Source organism: Doryrhamphus excisus, chromosome 3 (genome assembly GCF_030265055.1).
Source record: "Doryrhamphus excisus isolate RoL2022-K1 chromosome 3, RoL_Dexc_1.0, whole genome shotgun sequence".
NCBI lineage: Eukaryota > Metazoa > Chordata > Actinopteri > Syngnathiformes > Syngnathidae > Doryrhamphus > Doryrhamphus excisus.
The window spans coordinates 6303147-6324002 of record NC_080468.1 but is presented as its reverse complement, the minus strand read 5'-3'; the positions used below and the strand labels follow the sequence as shown (position 1 = coordinate 6324002).

The window sequence follows — 20856 nt, the reverse complement described above, 5'->3', positions numbered from 1 at the left end:
ATAAAAATACAATTTTATTTTAATATTATGAAATAAAACAATACTACTATCATTGTTATTAAATATTACTAATGACTACTACTACTGTTAATGTTAATAAAATAAAAAAACTACCATATACAACTACCATATACATATACAACTAATATAATGTTATAACAATAAAATACTACAATTATTTTTATTAAAATGAAATATTGCACAAAAAGATAACTACAACTAGTATACTGTCATTTTATTAAAATAAAATGATTATATAATGATTATATAAATTTGATAAGCATTTTAATAAATTTAATAATTGTAATACATTTTTATAATAAAATCAATACAATATAATGCTACTGCTAGTATCATTTCTATTTTAAAAAAAATATCAAATAAATGCAAGTACTACTGCCCCTATTATTGTATTATTATTCCGATAAAGCAAGTAGCAGCTGATGCCACTAACTATTATTAAACTATTATTTAAATCTGTTTTTAATGGGTAACTTTTTTATATCTGACTGCTGTGCCCCGCCCCGCTTTTACTCATGTTTTAACTGTGTATTAGCCAATGAATGTTGTATTTTGGTGTGTCTTCTATTCTGTTTACTTGCTTTATTCAACTTCACTGTGTCTTTGGGAATATCCTTCACATTACAACTAGAAACAGGAAATGAGCCATCAACAAATGGCAATAATGATCACAGAGACAGACGTTTGGCAGAAGGAAAAGCCCACAAAGAGAGAGAAGATGGAGCATATTCTAATATTAGTCGCATATAATTGTAAACACATGGAGCTCAGAGGAGGAGAAGGGAGCCTGGTGCATTATGGGAAATCTAGGCCTTTTAGCAGTGACTATATGCTTTCTCTGTGAAAAAGTTTGTCTTGAAGAGAGGATGTACACTTAGTGAGTGTATTCATGAACATGTAAGCTCCACACAGAGATGGCCAAACAGAGGTTCGAACCCACCTCCGTGCGGCCAAATTCAGACAATACCTCCACTTAAAAAGTAAGTACGACACAAAAAAATACCATCTTCCTCTTCTGTCTGTTTTTGGTCCAGAGTAAATCCAAAGATCTCTGCCGGTTTGTTCCATCTGATTCGTATTTTCAACACCCAAGTGCCAGGACCCTCATCATGAATGGGCTCCATTTGCTTGGAAAATGGCTAACGTGTGGGATTTTGAAGGCCTGCGGGCGCTCTGCTCACTATCAGACTAATGGCATAAAAATGTGTGTATGCATGTGCGTGCAGCCTCCACACACTTAAGTCTTGGTGAATCATGTGCCAGCCACTAACCTCGAGGGCAAATAACTTTTTAATAACACTTTAAGCCTCTGCTTTCTTCCCCTATGTGGGACAGGAAGGTCTGGTGTAGTTGCTGGGTTCGCTGGGCATTCCTCCAATAACAAATGTGTGCATCATCAGTACCGCATAAACAATTGCTTATTAATATGCAGGTCACTTGTAAAAGTATGGAGACACTTACATATTGTATTGAATGACAAAGTGTCTTTAAACTTTTGCAGGTACAATACCGGTCAAACACGTAGGCATTCTATTGAAGAAATAAATGTCTCTAAACTTTTGACGGGTACTGTGTATCTCTGCATTCAGACCCAAATGTACACCTGTAAGACATTTTAGAAGCCCTATAATTGACAGGCAATCAGTCCAGGAAGCTACCTGAAAGGTAACTGGGATAGGCTCCGGCTCACCCGACGAAGCAGTATAAAATACAAGTGATTAACTTAGTTTGACACTTGCATAAGTGTGATTGATGGGGTACCCTGACACATGCTCTGAAAGTCGCCTGGGATAGGCAACAGCTCAGTAGCAACCATGAACAGGATGAGAGGTATGAATGAATAAAAATGTGATTTTTTTCCCCTTTTTGCGCATTGATACTAGTTAACTAACACAACGCCTCGCTAAATCGCTAGTCTCAGTGTCATTCACAGACGGAAGAGTGGATACCAAGCTCTCGATTTTGCTACAAAGACTCAACAAGATGCTCATTTGAGATCATAAGTGTTGTCGCCGCTGTTGTTGAGCTAGCATAGCAGAAAGTGAACAAATGTAACAGTTACTGATTGTAAAAGTACCAAATGGAGGGGTAGGATTTAATAAGCTTTGCTTCTTCCTACTCCTTTTGGACATGTGGAACTGTGAACTGATTATGTGATGCACTCAATTGTAATCTGATGCATGTTCAAATGAAATAAAACCAGTACTCCAAACTAACCAGTAACCCATAACTTTGTGTATCAAGACGTTTCAATAGTGTTTTAAATCATCAAAATACGGTAAGATACTGCAACTATAATATCATGTTAGGTGTCCCCCTGTAACGGAGTTAAAAATGCACTTTTTTATTTATTTTCTAAATGCGTGAATTTATTATTATTTAGTTATTGTGTGAATTTCATCTCAATGAGTTATTTATTTTTCTTTTCTTGTTTACTCTATTCTCATCGCTTTCTTTGTATTGTGCTTTATTTTATCCTTTCACTTCTGCTCCTCCCGGGCTTCCGTACTTGGCCCCAGCTCTGGTAGCACTTCCTCTCTTTGCCACACAACGTGGTTGGCATTGACGAGGGGTGCAGAAGTGGAGATAAAAAGAACTTTATTTTCATTCTGTTGTCCTTCAGAAACCTAACAAAGGCAGTTACACCCCAGTGATAGCATTGTAAGCAAGCTGAAATGTACTTGTTTTCTTGTGTTATAATGTACAGAAATGGGAAAGAAATATGCGTTCATGTTTCACATAAGGATTGTGAATAATGGGCAAATTTTTTTTTAAAAGTGCAGCTCCCTTTTAACAGACAAAACAGTAGGAAATGAATCACTAAAGATACTTACTCAAATGACTACTTTATGACACCCTTCAGTCAAGGGTGCACCCTGCCTCTTGCCTAAAACGGTCTGGTGAGCTGTAACACTGAACAGTATAGTGAGTATAAAAAACGAATGCATAAATGCCTCACATGTAAAAATGCAGAGATGCAACATACCTATGACATTTTAATGGTTTTGGGTGTTTATTATGATGAGAGTTTGACACTGGAACAGATTATTTATTTGTTGGGCCTTCCTCAGTGTATGACAATTGCCAAACAATGCTTTTACCAGTAGGGGGCGTGTAAAGCGTGTTTTTTTCAACCTTGAGAACTAAAAATCTCTGCCCACTAAATAGCTCTCTCACACACAAACACATACGCCTGTTCAATCGAAAGCCTTGTTATAAAAATATGCACATTTAATTCACTTTGTGGCCACTCTAAGGGCTTCCATTTTGCTGAAATCATGCATGGCTGAACATTAGAAATGAGCTCACACACATACACGCCTCAGGCACTGATTCAGTCATGATTGGGGCACAGAGTCGGGGGGTGACGGTAGGGGGTCGGGTGACTCCGGGAACATGTTAATAGTGAGAAAGTTATTCAACAAGTGTGTGTGTACAGAAGATAGGTTGCATGTTTGATGGTGTGGCTGAAAATAAAGAGTGGGAAATATCAAAGGCAATCTATACAATTATGATCAAGTGTTTCCCCCCCCTCCCTGGCAAAGAAACACTCCATTTGTGGAGAATGCCTGCAGGGAAAGATACATCTAAACTCATCATAACGATTAAAATCAGCTTCTCTGAGACCCAAGCCTGTTTTAAATTCAAGGAAACGAAACAGATCTTTATTTGATTGCATTTAACATTAAATAAGAAAGAGAAGACCACGGTTGTCTTGACGTAAGCTGCTCCTTTAGACTGGGAGGCAGAGACTTCAGCTAATTGTGTCCTGATCTTTGCCTTGCGGGCTTTCGGAGCCCCGGAGCAAGTAGTCCCTGTATTTTCTTCTGTCTACCTTAGCCAAGCGATTGCATTTCTCCCTGGCGGTGACTGGAGAAACAGATCAGCGGGTCATAAATCCGAAGATTTGTTTTAGAAAGAAGGTGCAGGAAAAAGCCAGGTAAGCGGAGATTTCTTCATCTTCTTGGTTGGGACGACGCGTCTTGGGCGCAGCAGCCTTTACGCATGTGCCAGACGCACTTCTTCTTCGCTACATTTAAGCACTTCCTGGTTATTAGTGGTTGAACACTATCTTGTAGACTCGTCGAGCTTTAGCAACACTCTAACATGTCGGATGTGTGGTTTTATCGAGCAAAGCGTCCGGTTTTAGGTGATGAAGTCGGCGAGTCGTAGTCGAATCTTCCGTCTTCTTCCTCGACGTCTACTGCCAAACTCGCCCTCAAGTCACTCGAAAAGCTGCTCGACACGATTTAAAAACATTTTAAAAGCGGAAAAACAATCCTATTTCCTGGCTGGCCCACATATTTTATTGAAGGGCGCCATTGTGGAGTAATTTTGCCGGAGGCGTTTTTTTTCATCCCTCAAAGAATACAGGATGTACCATTTTAAAACAGAGACTCGAGTAGTTTGTGTTAAGAATTATATATATTAAAAAACACATCTTTTACAAATGTGTTATACAAAAGACCCAATTGTGATCCAGTTGATCAAGTCTGGACGTTTACAGGTTAAACCCATATTTTACAATCCAAAACACTTTAAATAAAAGCGTAATTCATGAATTTATTTATCTTAAAACTCATAAAAGTTCCTGGCACTTAATAATGGAGGTTTGCTGTCACTTTGTGAAGGAATCATGACGCTTGAACTGTCGATCGTAATGGGTGATATGGGTGTTGTCCACTTGATGGCGCTGTTACAAAACTACACGGCATCCATTCTCCTGTAACTACGTGTCAACATCATTTAAAATAAATTATAAACTTTACATTATGGCTGCCTTTTAGACGCTCTACGCAAAACTAAATGTTGTCATTTACCTGATTGAACAAAATACTCTTAAGGTATAAGGTACACTTACACAGTAAGTGTTAAAATGGCTGTGTTAAAAAAACAAATGATGCTCAGTTTTGATTGACACAGCCAGAGAGGTTAACACATAATGTCACATTAAGATACAGTGCAGTTCAGCTTCACTGCATACTTGAAGAAAAAGTTTAGCATTAAAAATGTTTAAACACAACATCTACTTACTTGGTTTTGGTTTGGACTGAACCCAGCGTTGTGTCTGCGCTGTGTGGACATTTGAGACAAAATGGCCACGGGGGGCAACAGAACAGAGACAACCAATCCAGATTATGTAAATATACCAGTCTGTCTCGGTTTCAACTGAATGTTAATGCTCTGATCTGAAATGCTAATTGCGTGTCTTGTGTGATATGGTTCTGCAGAGCGTTGTGGGCTGGAGACATGGAAAGATGCGTGGTGTTGATCCCACACACAAACGTGTAGACAGGAAGTTTTCAGGGCAGTGGTGTATCACTCTGTGTTGCGCTTGCAGTGGTTCTCAACTGGTCTGGCTCGCCATGAATAAAAATTTCTGGAATGTCTTATTCCATCCTTACGTTTTCGATGCCGCTTATCCTCAGTAGTGTTGCTGGAGCCTATCCTAACTGTCTTTGGCCAAGAGGCGGGGTACTCCCTGGACTGGTCGCCAGCCAATCACAGGGCACATATAGACAAACAACCATTCACACTCACATTCATACCTATGGACAATTTGGAGTCACCAATTAACCTAGCATGTTTTTGGAATGTGGGAGGAAACCGGAGTACCCGGAGAAAACCCACGCATGCACAAGGAGAACATGCAAACTCCACACAGAGATGCCTGTGATGGAATTCTTCTATTTTAGCATTAGGTCAGTTAATGTGCTCATCAAGGTTAGAGTGATTTCCTAGCAGAACAACCAATGCTGTCTTATGACTATTTGCTTGTGCCTTGAGCCCCTCTGCATCCAAAACAAGTTTCTCCAATGGCGTTTTTCGTGTCAATAGGTTCTGATTAACCCGGGATATGTCCTTGCACCTGGTAAAGTCCTGATAATGTTTGTATAACTATGCTTCTGTCCTGTCCTTCGGGGGGACACTTGCGGCAGACGCTCAACTGTCTGTTTCAACATTCTGCAGAATAAATACCCATAAAAAACAGATCTGTCGTTGAGCAGTTAATTTCTTCTCTCCACCGGTGCTAATAGAAATTTTCCACAACATGCCCAAGTGGAGAATCGAACACAGGTCTTCCTGACTGTGGTGCCTACATGCTAACCAATCACCACCGTGCGGCCTATGCCATAATGTTCAAATATTCATTCATTCATCTTCTACTGCTTGTCCTCACGAGGGTCGCGGGGGTTGCTGGAGCCTATCCCAGCTGTCTTCGGGCGAGAGGCGTGGTACACCCCGGACCGGTCGCCAGCCAATCACAGGGCACATATAGACAAACAACCATTCACACTCACATTCATACCTATGGACAATTTGGAGTAGCCAATTAACCTAGCATGTTTTTGGAATGTGGGAGGAAACCGGAGTACCCAGAGAAAACCCACGCATGCACGGGGAGAACATGCAAACTCCACACAGAGATGGCAGAGGGTGGAATTGAACCCTGGTCTTCTAGCTGTGAGCGCTAACCACTCGACCGCCGTGCCGCCCACAGGCAGACTTATTATGTGAAATTTGTTTTTCTACTAAATGCAATTTAGATGCCAAAATATGTCTTGTAGAGCAGTGGTTCTTAATTACTTTAGGTCATGCCCCCACTGGGAGGACAGAAATATTTTCGTACCCCCTATTTTTTAAATACTATTTAGAAACTGATAATGTCTGTTTATTTATTTGTACTATACAGACTGAACTTGAAACTGAAACCAGCAAAATGCAACAAAATTGAGAGCAGTAGAGCATCCAGGTACAAGCATATTTAAATTGCATGCTGAGTACGACATTATTCATACTACATGTTGGCAAGTCTACACTAATATTGAAAGTCCTCCCTGCCTCACGCCCCCCTGTTATTTGAAAAGCACTTTTAGGGTGATGTGCAGAGTTTTATTACATTTGATATTCACATGAACTACTCTGCTTCATGCAATTTTAAAGTAAATATGGCCCAGTGAAATAAATTGCATAAACAGACCTTAATCAATTTCAATTAAAGACCCCTGTTCTAGTCAGACCAAATCAATATGATCCAAACAAACAGTTAGTGGTTTGGTCCTCAACATATAAGAATAGAGGCAAAAAAAAACATAATATAATAGGTGCTCTCATGAATCATTGAGGATATAAAGAAAATTCACATTTGAGAGATTGTTGCAACTTTCTTTACTTGTTCTGTTTATTTCTGGTGATGGTTAGTATTAATAAATACTGTAGGCTGTGACTTTCTGGCTTATTTCGAGTAGTTCCCGTTACTTTTTATTAGTATTAATTATGTGTAATGAGTGGTCCTTAGGTATGTATGTGAGTGTGAATGGTTGTTTGTCTATATGTGCCCTGTGATTGGTTGGCGACCAGTCCAGGGTGTACCCCGCCTCTTGGCCAAAGACAACTGGGATAGGCTCCAGTATACCCATGAACCTAGTGACGATAAGCGGTACAGAAAATGGATGGCTGTGGAGCGGTGCATAGCACACATAGTCACATGCCCATGGCGACTTTGTTGTATATGTTTATTACGCAACGTGGCACATATTGGGTGCATTAATTACCCGACATGAACATAGCACATCAAAGCATGAGCGATCGTCCATGTCTGTAGTACACATGCATGAGAAAGCATACTGTAGTTTTTACTAATGGATGATTTTGAGTCTTTCTATTTTGAGAGGTGGCAGTGATCAATTAATAACTGGTGGGAAAAGTACCCCAGTGATTACATTCAGTTCACATATATGTACCTGCACGTGAGCCAGCCTACTGCGTGCTTTGATTATGAGAATTATGTCAAGACTTTTTTATAATTGGCAGTTATTTATATTAAAAAAAACTGTCAAGAGGAACGCCCACATATCTAAATGTACGGTAAAAACACAAACTTTTTGATGTACAAACTTATCTGTAGAAGCGAGGTAACAGGTCAGGAGGAAGCAGATGAATGTTTGGTCCTCCATCAATGGCGTCTTTTCAGCTGGTGCCAAGCCTCAAAGATATAAAAGTGATGTGGACATCAGTGATTATCATACACATATGTGTGCTTCCGCCAACCTAACATAACACGGGCGCTATAAGAGCTCATTCCCACCCACCCGGCTTCTTCTCTTTCCTGCTATTTTCCATAATGCCTCACAGATTTTACACTCAATCCACCTTTGCGATGACAAGGCTTTGAGGAAATCCAATTCCACCGAGCTGTTTTCAGAACTTAACTCTCCACGGGCACACTTCTTGCTCTCAAACTCACACACACACACACACACGCACACCATCATCTTCACAAATTAGTCAGGGAACAAATTACCTGCATTCTGAGTGTGATCCCACGCACTTTGCCGGCTGCCTTACACAGGTCCCCTTTTGAAGAGCAGCCATGTGATTTCTCTCCCGTTTGCCCTGCAGCTCCCCTTGCCTTCTGCGAGGGATTCAGGAGTTGAATTTTAAAACTATGTATGGCTGCTGCCTGCTTGCTTATCAGCGTGTGCACAAATGGCATGCAAATCAGACCGGGATCACACACACACACATACACACCACATTGCAGGCCTGCACTCAAAGGCAAGCTTAATTGCTAATTGGCTGTCTTAGGTGTGAAACCCACACTGCCAGCAAAGATGCGGGAGTGTGCATGTTTTAAGGCCACTGGTTGAACTAATTAATTTGAATCTGAGTGTTATTAAAATTTGTGTAGTTCCCCCCCCCCGCCACCTTCCCTACCCACTGTCCTGGTGGTACTTGTAGGCATGAGGACATGTTGTGGTCTTGATAAAAAGCAATGGCGTAATCAATATGTTGATCATGTGGCATTGTTAATGTGGGCTGGGGCCACATGCATTTTTCTGTGTTGTTGTTCGGTGTGCGCGTCACTGATCAAGGAAGGGAGGGCCAAAGTCCACAACACCCGTGGGAAAGGGAATTTCACATTGTGGTGGGACATCAAACAGGGCTGAGATATTTCTATGAAAAAGGCTATGTGACATCATTGCTTGTAAAACTGGATTTTTCTTGTGTCTCTGCTCTGTGTGAACAGCAATAATCACAGGATGCTTGGATGATATCAACCTGGTTCTTTGTCAAATTCACAGATCAGAATGCATACAGTTATCATGTGCACTGCCTGTGAAACCTAGCTTTTTGACCATGTAGCTGTTCTGCCGAAACAACCAAAGAATGGAGGGAAGAAGTTTGTCATCTGAGGTGGGATCAAAGCCAAAACAAAGGTGCGAGGATGCCTGTGTTTGAGGGAATTCTCACACCACATGTTGTGCAGACCAATTCAACACTGATGGCTGACATTGCCATAACATTATAAGGCCCTTGTCTGTGTGAAAGGGAAATTTCACAATTGTCGGATGTTGTGTTAAACACTACACAGTTAAAGAAATGTCCTTTTTTGCAAAGGCAATGGGGGATACATGGTTATTTTTACACATGGATTATTACGTTTGCGTAGGTGAGGCATTGTTTTCACCCTTTAAAGAAACACAGAAACTACATTGTTGTTTTCCATAAAACTTAGTGGGACGGTCAACTTTGTGCCTAGAATGCAAATGGTATAGTCCGATGCATGGCAAGCTATATCAATGACTACTTCATGGGATTTGCTGTTACTTTTTAGCGAGAATTTCCAATTTCATGATTTGAGAGGTCACACAAGAATCCTTCAGACTTCTCTCCAATAAGAACCACTATTCTATATTTCATATAGTAGCATACACCATTCATTCATTTTCGACCGCATATCCTCACAAGGGTCGCGGGGGATGCTTAAGCCTATTCCAGCTGTCTTTGGGCGAGAAATGAGGTACACTCTGGACTGGTCGCCAGCCAATCACAACCATTCACACTCGCATTCATACCTATGGACAATTTGGAGTCGCCAATTAACCTAGCATGTTTTTGGAATGTGGGAGGAAACCAGAGTACCCGGAGAAAACCACAGGAAGAACATGCAAACTCCACACAGAGATGCAGAGTGGAATCGAACTCGGGTCTCCTAGCTGTGTGGAAAGCACGCTAACCACTCGACTGCCGTGCAGCCATAGCATACACCACTAATTTCCTTTTAACTTTGCAAAATCTGCTAGTTTGAGCTTAGAAAACCTGTTTATGACTTTCTAAATATAATATTTACCATTGTTAGAACCTTTTAGACGTGAAATAACACCCCTATAGTCACATTTACACTCCTATTATTCTTTAAACATTGCTCAAATGTAACACTCAATTGTGCAGGTTACAGGATCACTGCAGGGACATAAGAAATGACTGCTGCTTTCAACATAGCATGCTACTGAATAAACTAGTTAGCCTCCAATTTATTTATTCTAAACTTAAAGTGTTCAAAGTCTAACAGAGTGGGGGAAGAATGACAATGTAAGAGGCCAAAAGCTTACCTCTTCCACACCGTCATGTTGAACATACCATGGCTGGCTCCATGCAATGTGACGCTACTGACCACAGTACAATATATAATGTGTCTTTCAAAATTTTAAGTAATAACAGTCCATAGTCGGTCAAGTGGTTAGCGCGCAGACCTCGGCCATCTCTGTGTGGAGTTTGCATGTTCTCCCCGTGCATGCGTGGGTTTTTTTCCGGGTACTCCGGTTTCCTCCCACATTCCAAAAACATGCTAGGTTAATTGGCGACTCCAAATTGTCCATAGGTATGAATGTGAGTGTGAATGGTTGTTTGTCTATATGTGCCCCGTGATTGGCTGGCGAGCAGTCCAGGGTGTACCCCGCCTCTTGCCCCACGACAGTTTGGATAGGCTCCAGCACCCCTGTGACCCTCGTGAGGAAAAAGCGGTAGAAAATGAATGAATGAACAGTCCATAGTCAATCATGAAACAGCAGTCATTTCATTTTAAATAAAAGCAATAGTGTGAGGGCGCAATGTATGGACAGTGATGTAGCGTATTTTGAAAAACTGTATGCGTTTTCAGTTGGTACATTCCTGTATAGACTGTTGAACGCACACATGAACACTACTCTGTATTTTATATAAAGTAGATACAAAAGAAAAACACAAACAGTGCCATCTGGTGGGGCAGACTTCCCCATGGGTTTGTTTGTGTTGGGTTGGATTGGATTGGTTGCTACCTAAATTGCAGCTTTATGGAATGTGTGTGTGTTACTGATGCTGTTGGAAGAGGAGGGAAACAGAAAAAGGGAGCAAAGGTCAGAAGAGGGTGGGGGGGTCCAGACCCGTAATGGCAAAGCAAAAGGGGGAAAAAAGAAGGAGTCAAAACAGGATTGGTTTGGCCGTGAAAATGCGACACTCATACCTGCTGCCACTGAAAGAGCGACAGCCTCGATTGGAAGAGCCCCGGGCGCTGCGATGCTAATGTTGTCGGGGGCTTTGACTTCTCCCAGCCATTGCAAGCGAGCTGCTTCGCCAGACAGCCACGTTCTCCCAGCCGTGCTACCGAACCACGTCCTCGCGTTTGGCAGGTGCCGTTTGCCTACCAAAAAGAAAAAACGAAAGAAAATAAGAATCAAATCCTTCAAATGGACGAGACGGATATCATGGACTTGACGCATCAGAAGGCGAGGAAGCGACCGCGGCCAATCACTTCCGCGGACGAGGCGGTGCATGCTCCTCTTAAACGGGTGCCGATGCGGGCTGCAGAGTGCCGGGAGACGTCGCTCATGTTCGCGGTGCGTGGAGAGCCGGTCCCCGCTGCCTCTCTCAAGCAAAATGACCACTCGGTGACCTCCTCTCCGACCAGCGTCATGCCGGCGCAGGTAGACGCTCTTTTTTCATGTAAAACCGCTGGATTTGCGTTTCTAGTTTTCACGTTTATTTGGGATTTTACTCTTAATACTGTATTCACCTCTCCCTTTAACCACTAAGCAACATCTATACCCTCCATCTATGTATACTTTTTTGCAGTCGTTTCCTCTTGTGTGTGCTGCAATTTGTGTTTTTAGGTTAAGCTAGGCAATCTTATTACAGTTTCTCCCAAATTAATTTTTTGGAGATGATGGCCTCCAGGAAGGAGTGTGGCAACATTCAGGTCAAGGTCGAGCTGCAGGGAGGACTTTACGGTAATCTTATTTTTCATCAACTCTTACCTTTCTCTTGTCTTATCAGGATAATCGCTCCAGCATGTCCAGGCCCATGATCACACGGTCGCCTGTGTCCCCCTTGAGCAACCAGGGCATCCCCACGCCAGCGCAGCTCACCAAGTCCAACGCCCCCGTACACATCGACGTGGGGGGACACATGTACACCAGCAGCCTGGCCACCCTCACCAAATTCCCAGAATCCAGGTGAGGTTCTCCTACAAGTATAAACCACAGAGACGTGTTGACAGTTTAGTTTATTTATTTATCTCATGCTGTCTTGTTTAAGGTGTAATCAGTAGTCTTTGTGCTAATGATAAGCGGTCGACTAAAATGCTAATTCATTTAAAACATATATATTTTAAATGGATATGAAAATATCTGAATGTTGTGAGCTCATGTTTCTATGCAATCATATGGAGCAAAGTGGACACACTCATTCAGACTGAGAAACAGCGCCTCTGCTGGTTGCAGCCCAGTTGTGCACTCCATTTTGCTTTAATTGCCTCATGATACGATTAATCAACATTAAACAATTACATGCATTTGACAGTCTTCTAAACAGTTACTTAAACAGTATATTTCTAAGGGATGGTAGAATGATTTGCTGAACATTCTTGACTCTCAATCCTATGCTAGTGTCAAACTTGCGGGTGCAGCTCAACTTTCCATCTATAGACAACAAACTAGTTTGAAACTGAATCGAGATTTATTGCTTGTGTCATGTTATTTTCAAAGGCATGGTATAATCTCATGCTGGATGTTCTGGACTCTTGTTTCCATGCAAGTTGTGTATCTAGAATAATGGGTGCAGTGTGGGTGTAGCTTAACATGTGGGGCTTCTTTAGACAGCAAACTAGTTTAAATACAGAGTCAGCAGTGCTTCTGCTGGTTGCAGCCAAGTAGTGCACTCCGTCTTGCCTCAGTTACCGGTACTTCAAGATGATTGATCGATTCCACAAAATATTGTGTTTTTAAGGATAATTTCATTGTTTGATTTGTTTTTTATATGCATATAAATTACATTGGAATATGTCACATAGTGTAAACACATTGTATTGATGTAGCTCAACCTCCCGCCCGATAGCCAGCAATTTAGTTGTAGGCTGAATCAACAGTACCATGTCAATTTAGAAAGATGCAAAGAATGTTTAAGTAGAATAATTCAGTCCATATTTTAGAAATGTGTAAAGTGCGGCGTGCAGACAATGGCAACTTAGTTATTTTGACAGATGTCACAGCAGCAGTAAAAGGCCAAAGGGCACGGTGGGCCATCTGGAGGCTGGGAGGTCGCTGCAGGCCATGTGCCAGAGGGTGACTGGCACCCTGCCTGCCTCGGGCAGAGTGCGACCAGCTGGCCCTGACCTCTCTAAATCTCTTTATTTCCTTTCCTTTTCTTTCTTTTGCATATCTGTCCAGTAGCTGTGCATCAGTGCCGGTAAAATAGACATTGCCATGTTGACCCTCTCCTTCTCGCTATGTGTGCACAGAATTGGTCGTCTCTTTGATGGCACAGAGCCCATAGTCCTAGACAGCCTGAAGCAGCACTACTTCATTGACAGGGACGGACACATGTTCCGCTACATCCTCAACTTCCTCAGGACGTCCAAGCTGCTCATCCCGGACGACTTCAAAGTAAGAGAGTGTCATCAGCCAGTCAGCACTTCTACAAGTCACACAATGCATGCAAAGGTTGCCTTGGGTTACAACTAGTCCATACAGTGGATGCTGCTTAAAAAAAACACCATTGGTCTTCCAAGCAAGCAACCAAAGATGAAAGATATGAAGGGAAAACAAATAAACCACCGTTGAGATACACAAATAAATATTCCTATGCATTGCATTCAGTGCCAAGGGTGAATTACACTACATGTGACCCATTAGTATTGCCACCATTTAACTCTTGTGTAGCATTTAGTCAGTAATTACTTGACTTGCCCCCCAGGAGAAAACAAAGAAGCACATCATCTGATAGATTATCCACGGCGGGGCTCCATCAGTGGAAAGTGTGTCAGCTAAAATAAGCTAAAGACAGGCTCAAATTGCAGCAAAGGCCATATTCCCGCTATGGGACCAAACTTGAATGTGGTGCGTTTGAGACACAGCAGAGAAAAAAAAGTCATCTTCTAGCCTTCTTAAAAACAGCACAGTGTTCCTGTCTTATACAGGATCTTTGACTAGCATTGCTGTCGTAGAGCCTTAAAACAGCTGAGGGCTCTTATTATATTTGACTAGCATTTTTGCAGAACATCTTTAAAAACAGCAGGGTGTTCCTGTCATATTGAGAGTCTTTGACTACTGTTTTTGCAGTATACAATTAAAAACGACAGAGCACTCCTTTCACAATGAGGGCTTTTGTTTAGTGTTTTTTTGCAGTAGATCCTTAACAACAGCAGAATGGCACTGTCATGAAGGGTCTTTGGCTACCTGTTTTCCAGTCGAACATTAAAAACAGCAGCGTTTTGTCATGTTGAGGATCTTTGATTAGCATTGTTGCAGTAGATCCTTAAAAACAGCAGTTCTCCTGTTGGGGTTGGCTACCTTTTTGCAACAGATTCTTAAAAACAACAAAGTGTTGCTTTCACAAAGGATTTTTGCCATGCCTTTTTGCAGTACATCCTTCAAAACAGTAGGGTGCCCTTGTCATAAGGAGGATCTTTGGCTACTATTTTTGCAGTAGATCCTTACAAACAGCAGAATGCTCCTATCATCCTTGACCAGCATTGTTGCAGTAGATCCTTAAAAGCAGCACAGCACTGATTTAATATAGAGTTTCTTTGGTTACAGGTTTTGTTGTGGATCCTTAAATGTTATTTGGCCAGCGTGCTCCTGTCATATTTAGGATCTTTGGTGACAATTTATGTAGCGCATTAAAACAGCAGCATGCTCTTGTGATAGATTATCTTTGGCTACCGTTGTTGCAGTTGATCCTTAAAACCAGCAGCGTGCTTCGAGATCTTTGAACAGAATTTGGTCAGTTCATCCTCTAAAACGTTAGAGCACTCCTGTCATACAGTAGAGGCTCTTATGACGTTACTACTTAATGTCAGTAATTCCATGTACTTGCCAGACTCTATTCTAGTATGATACTGTAAAGAAGTCAGTTGGCCTGAAGGGTAATATTTGCTGTAATGTGTACATACACCAAGGAACCAATTGCTTTAATGTTTGACATGTAAGACTGTCCGATGATCATTGGTTGGACTTTGAATATGTGTTTTTTGTGGTTAAATAGTCAAAATTGTTACACAGCCCAAATAAAGCAGTTCATTGTTGACATAGTGGTGACCCATGATAACTATAAATATGAATCACTCACTTGTCCTAGTGACCTAAAGCGACTTTCATCCTGTCTCCAAGGACTACAGCTTGCTGTTCGAGGAGGCCAGATACTTCCAGCTGCAGCCCATGCTTTCTGAGCTGGAGCGCTGGCGCCATGACCAAGAACTGGGCCGGGTGTCACGCCCCTGCGAGTGCCTGGTGGTGCGTGTGGCACCCGACCTGGGTGAGAGGATAACGCTGAGTGGAGACAAGGCCCTGATAGAGGACGTCTTTCCCGAGATCGGTGATGTCATGTGCAACTCAGTCAATGCCGGCTGGAACCACGACTCCACCCACGTCATCCGTTTCCCACTCAACGGCTACTGCCACCTTAACTCTGTCCAGGTAGGAACCGCTTGTTAGTGCATCACAGCATATCATAGCCATCACTAGATTCCCTTTAGGGGCTGTGTTGGAAATTCCTGTTTGTGCAGGTGTAGAGAACAAATCAACCGCTGAACGACAAACTTGTCTTTTGGAATTTATTCTGCAGAAGGAGACGGTTGACAAAAGATCATACAGTAGTTTGATACAAGTTCCTCCCCAAAGGGCGGGGAGGACGTAAAGTTATATACATTTTATCAGGAGGGTCAATCAGGTGCAAGGATATGCGATGCACAGTTAGACTAAAGAACACCATCCGAGGAACTTGTTTATGACAGCTCAAGGCTTTATTTTGGACAGAATAATTTTTTTTTTCCAGACAGAATGATTTGTTCTACAGTTGTTCTCTCCGGCCTTGAGCAATGATCAACACATTACAGTTTTTCTAATAAGCCGAGGTAATAGGAATGTGCGCAACTGGAAAATCAGTCATATATGTATGTTAATACATACTTTAAGTAACACTACTAATTTTGACTGGTAATACTGGTAGAATATAAGATTGCCACTACATCATGAATGTATGGCAGACAATCACAAATAACATGAAAGTTTAAGATACTGTAAAAGCCCTGGAATTGCACGTCATTAAAGACATTGTTTTTATTTGGACAGAGCAAGCAAGGGAAACAAATGAGAAGGGAACTGCGGCTAAATATTCGTCTCATATCTGACCTTGGGCGAAATGTTACATGGTCCCCATCACAAAAATCATAAGAGGGTGGATTAACACAGGGGCAAAACTGTTCATCATGACAATATACATCGTCACGCGCAACAAAGATGTTAATTATCTCCCGACAAATTTGCAAGAGCAGCTAACCAATTCACCCTCCAAATTAACATCAAGAAGTCAAGAAGAAGACAGAGTGCCTTTATCAACCACCGACGCATTGGTCTAAAGACACTTGTCAAGTGCCAGACTTCCAAGTATCTAGGGAGTACTGTTTCAGAGAATGCTAGGCCGCAGGATGAACTCTCTCTCAAAATGGGAGGGGCGCTGTGTTTGGAAACATGAGGGACAGACAGTGGAATAATCAACATGGGTCTATTTGTGTGGAATGCAAAGTGTACTCTATTGCTCTATTGCACGGTGCTGACATTTGGACCGTCTGTAGACTGCAGGTGAAGAAACTGCACACGTACATAATGAGACACCTTGGAGACATCATAAACATCTCATGGAGAGACAAGATAACCAACACTGAGGTGTTGAAACAAGCTGGTCAACAATCAGTGGAGGAGAGGCAAATACAGATGAACCTAAGATGGCTTGGATGGACCTCCAGCATCAACTCTACTCACAGTTATACAAAGGCAAACACAATCAGGGTAGACCAAGGCTCAGATTTGAAGACAATGTAAAAAGAAACGTTAATAAGTTGGACATAGATAGTATTTCCTGGTAGCGGAAGGCTAAGGACAAAGCCTACGACAGAATGCTATGATGGTGATAATGATGAACAGTTACAGGAACATAAAACACTTGTGTGTATCAAGACAACAACTTCCAAAATTTGTGTGATGGAATCGCACTGGAATCCCACCTACTGGAATCCCACCTACTAGCACAAACATCTTTTCATGGCACATCGTCATTCCCAGTCGCTAAGACTTTGATGCACCCTCCCACTGTATCAACAAGATACGTATCTGTCAATAAGGACCGCAGGCATGTGAGCAAAATGGTACAAAAACAAAATGTCAGGGCCAACATCACAAAGATTGGTACTAGGATTTGAAAGGCCAGTGCACCCCATGGACGGAAGGTCTTATATTAATGGTTATTGATAGCTTACTGCCAGGATAGCACACTCTCAGGGTGTCTTTTTCACGTCAGACTGCACACAATTCCTTCATCCAATCAGAATGTAGTGTAGAGGCATTCACAGACTTGTGGTGAGTCGGATATTTCAAACTCTCTCAGAAAATGCAAATTTCCTCCACTTGGGTGCTAAAAAACAATACAGAGCTTGGTGTGGGAGCCGAAACAAGGAGGCTGAAGAACCGCATGATCCCTGCCCCATATAGAGGATCTTTGACCAGTATTTTTGTGCTCCTATTAATATAAAGAATCTTCGACTAGAATTAACATAGTTTATTAACTTCATTTCGGACTATGTTAGCCCTTAACTGAAGTCAAAGTTTAAAAATGTACATTATATGATAAGAATAATAGTGAAATAGTTCAGCCCAATTAGAAATGGTTTTCCATCAACTTTTGTAAAGTAAGACAACTAGCATATCAATTATGAAGGAAATGGAAGCATATTTCTGTAGATTCCACACCTATCCGGACAGCGTAAGAGGATGTCTGAAAAAGACAAAGCAACCAAACCGTCTCTGAAGTGAGTGCAGCAAAGAGAGCAGAGCGAGACACTGAGCATGCTCCCTCCCCGGCAGCTTGTCCCCAGGCGGGGCCCATAATCCTGTTTGGTTATTAAAGCACGCCGGCGGTGGATGCTGTATCTGCAGCTAATGGAGGCAGGGCGGGGAGAGGGGCTGCCAGCAGTATGGGAGTGGGGGGGGGACCTTTGTAGTTTTGGCGGGGGCTTGGCCCTGGAGGCTTTTGGGGTAGAAATGGGTGATGGGTGGTGGAGGTTTTTTTTTTTTTAGCCGAGTGACCCATACTGAGCCAAGTGCTAGGGAGAAAGCCACATTGCTCCCTGGGGCCTCTTCGATGGAATGTGATCCTACAACCCCCCAGGACACGTCTGTAGATGTCTGCAAGGCGGCTAGCTCACAAACACACACTCGCAGACAATGGGAAGGAATAACAAGGCAGAAACAGTCCTAGTTTTGGGAAACTAGAAGAAATTGGTACATGCTGTACTTATATATGCAGTATATGAAAAGTATATCACCCAAGGGTCGCCTTTTAGATTTGCAGAACACAAAGAACCACCTTATTTGGGTTTGAGATCTCAACATGAGTTAAAATTGGTGTCTCTATCTTTAATTCTAAAGAAGTTATGAAATGTAATAGATTTATTGTCATTGGAAAGAACGCAAAATTACATTTAAGCTGACATTCTGAGGATCTGGTATCTGGTATGATCTACATACTAAAAAAATGCAAATTTTGCAAGCATGTGTGGGGGCGCAACCAGGAATTTTTAAGCTGTTGTCACCACATCCCTATTTTGGGTGACCCTGACTTGGAATTGTCCAAACTTTTCCCAAAGGTATAGCGATCCTGAGCATGCGAATACGTGAAAATGTATGTATTTTAGACCCACTAGCACCTCCCCAGAGAGTTCTAAAATACTGCATCCGGAAACTAAATCTAATACATTTCATGATATTATCTTCAAAAATAACTTCACATTTTAGTTTGGAGGTGCCATTTTTTTCTATTTCTAACACACTCCTCTTAGTTGTTATTATTTTTCTTGTATGTATATTACACACGTCACTACCCAAGCCCCACCTCCTCCTTAAAGGCACACATAAGTCACCAACATAAATCTTCTAAATGCCTTATATTTTATTATGCGGTATACATTGTGGTTACCTATGACCATACATTCTGAGTTACTGCAGTTCTGATGTATAAGCATTGCTTCCTGAGGCCCAAAGTGGTATTTTTGGGATGCTCTATGGTCATCTACAAGAATGCATTTCTAGACTGGAAAATCTACCAGAAGATCTCACCAATTACAACGCCCCTACCCACGGTTCTTTTTTCAGGTTCTCGAGCGCCTGCAGCAGCGAGGCTTCGAGATCGCCGGCTCCTGTGGCGGAGGCGTGGACTCCTCCCAATTCAGCGAGTACGTTCTGAGGCGGGAACTGAGGAGGACGAGTCAGCGAGGACCCAATTCCAATAGGATAAAGCAAGAGCAGCTGGACTAGAGACCCCCCCCCCACTTAAGGGGGTGTGGTGTGTGCTGGACTTTTCCGTGGACTCCTCACTTTTTATCTTCATTTTTTTTTGTTTATGTTTTCTTCTTGTCAATGTTTTGGTTTTCTTATACAAGAACCATCTTAGAGAATTAAAAGGAAAAAAAATGAAATGCCGACATTTTTGAGTTTGGAGATTGCGAAGACATTTGTGATTGTCTTACCCATCAAAACGATTGAGAAAGATTTATATATGTTGTATCCCTAAATAAAGTTTGTTTTAAAACTTGGAGCCTACATTAGGTTGAATATCATTTATAATGATTCCATCTTTCATAGAAATTAATGACAGAGCATCAAACCTTTGCTTGTCACCAGTCACTCCACTTTGTCGCTTCACTGGCACATTGGACAAGTGTGTGATTACGGCTCACTGTGTAAAGGTCACCAATGTGTTGCTTACAGTGCCGAATGTCTCAGTTGTCACCAACAATTAGCATCTTTTTCACACAATGTTGAATATTGTCATACCGATGAAGTGTGGTTTTTTTTGTACTTAAATCGTTTTTTAATGGTGTGGAGATATAGTTGCAAATTTAACTCTAAAGACCACATATGATTTAATTCAGGGGTGTCCAAACATTTTCTACCATGTATAGAAAAAAAATTAAGAATGGGGGGTTGACCATTTTGATAAGCTTTACCATTTTTAGTCATAGTTAATCGTTATTAGTGTGATATATTGTAAAAAATAAGTCCTCTTTTTTTACAGTTATGGAAAAAATTCATTTTTAGTCATTATTTCTATACTTTGTTAAAATAAAGTTTAGTTGAAAATAAATAATATATATTATACGTTTGGCCTAACTTTGGACAACCTAATTCAATTTCTCATGGGGGTGGGATTACGCGACAGCGCCCCTCATCCCCTGATGGCCAATATTGAGTATTACACCATTGTAATAATTATTTGTGTTTGTGTTTTTTGGGGGGGGGGTGAGACAAATTTGTGACTGAACAATTCGCTGCAAAATTTTTTCCGAAATTTGTAGCACATATTGATACACAAAATGAGTATTTCTAATATGACTTACCCACCTACGCTCTCTAGTTTTGAGGAACAGAGGATTGTAGCAACAAAAAACAAGAACAAAAAGTGAAATAAATTGAAATTGAAGTTGTCATACTCTGTGTTTCGACATTGCCGCGAGGCAATGTTGTC

The 20856-nt window shown here is 41.6% G+C and overlaps 1 protein-coding gene and 1 long non-coding RNA gene across 3 annotated transcripts; one reads left to right on the top strand and one right to left on the bottom strand.

Annotated features, from left to right (window-relative positions):
• Nucleotides 1–3681: 3681 nt before the first annotated feature.
• Nucleotides 3682–19926, top strand: kctd1 (potassium channel tetramerization domain containing 1). Of its 2 annotated transcripts, none has more exons than XM_058068493.1 (5): nucleotides 3682–3961; nucleotides 12118–12296; nucleotides 13580–13724; nucleotides 15450–15755; nucleotides 19485–19926. In XM_058068493.1, the coding sequence occupies exons 2-5, from the start codon at nucleotides 12133–12135 to the stop codon at nucleotides 19644–19646; spliced, it is 777 nt and encodes a 258-aa protein (XP_057924476.1). In that variant the 5' UTR covers nucleotides 3682–3961; nucleotides 12118–12132; the 3' UTR covers nucleotides 19647–19926. The 2 variants fall into 2 exon arrangements, with proteins under 2 accessions (XP_057924476.1, XP_057924475.1); XM_058068492.1 differs by lacking the exon at nucleotides 3682–3961 and adding an exon at nucleotides 11061–11768.
• On the bottom strand, nucleotides 5562–12301 carry LOC131126212 (uncharacterized). The gene is made up of 4 exons (XR_009129117.1): nucleotides 12099–12301; nucleotides 11309–11485; nucleotides 8327–8437; nucleotides 5562–8008 (listed from the first exon to the last, which is right to left on the bottom strand). It is a non-coding gene; the product is annotated as an uncharacterized LOC131126212 (long non-coding RNA).
• Nucleotides 19927–20856: the final 930 nt, after the last annotated feature.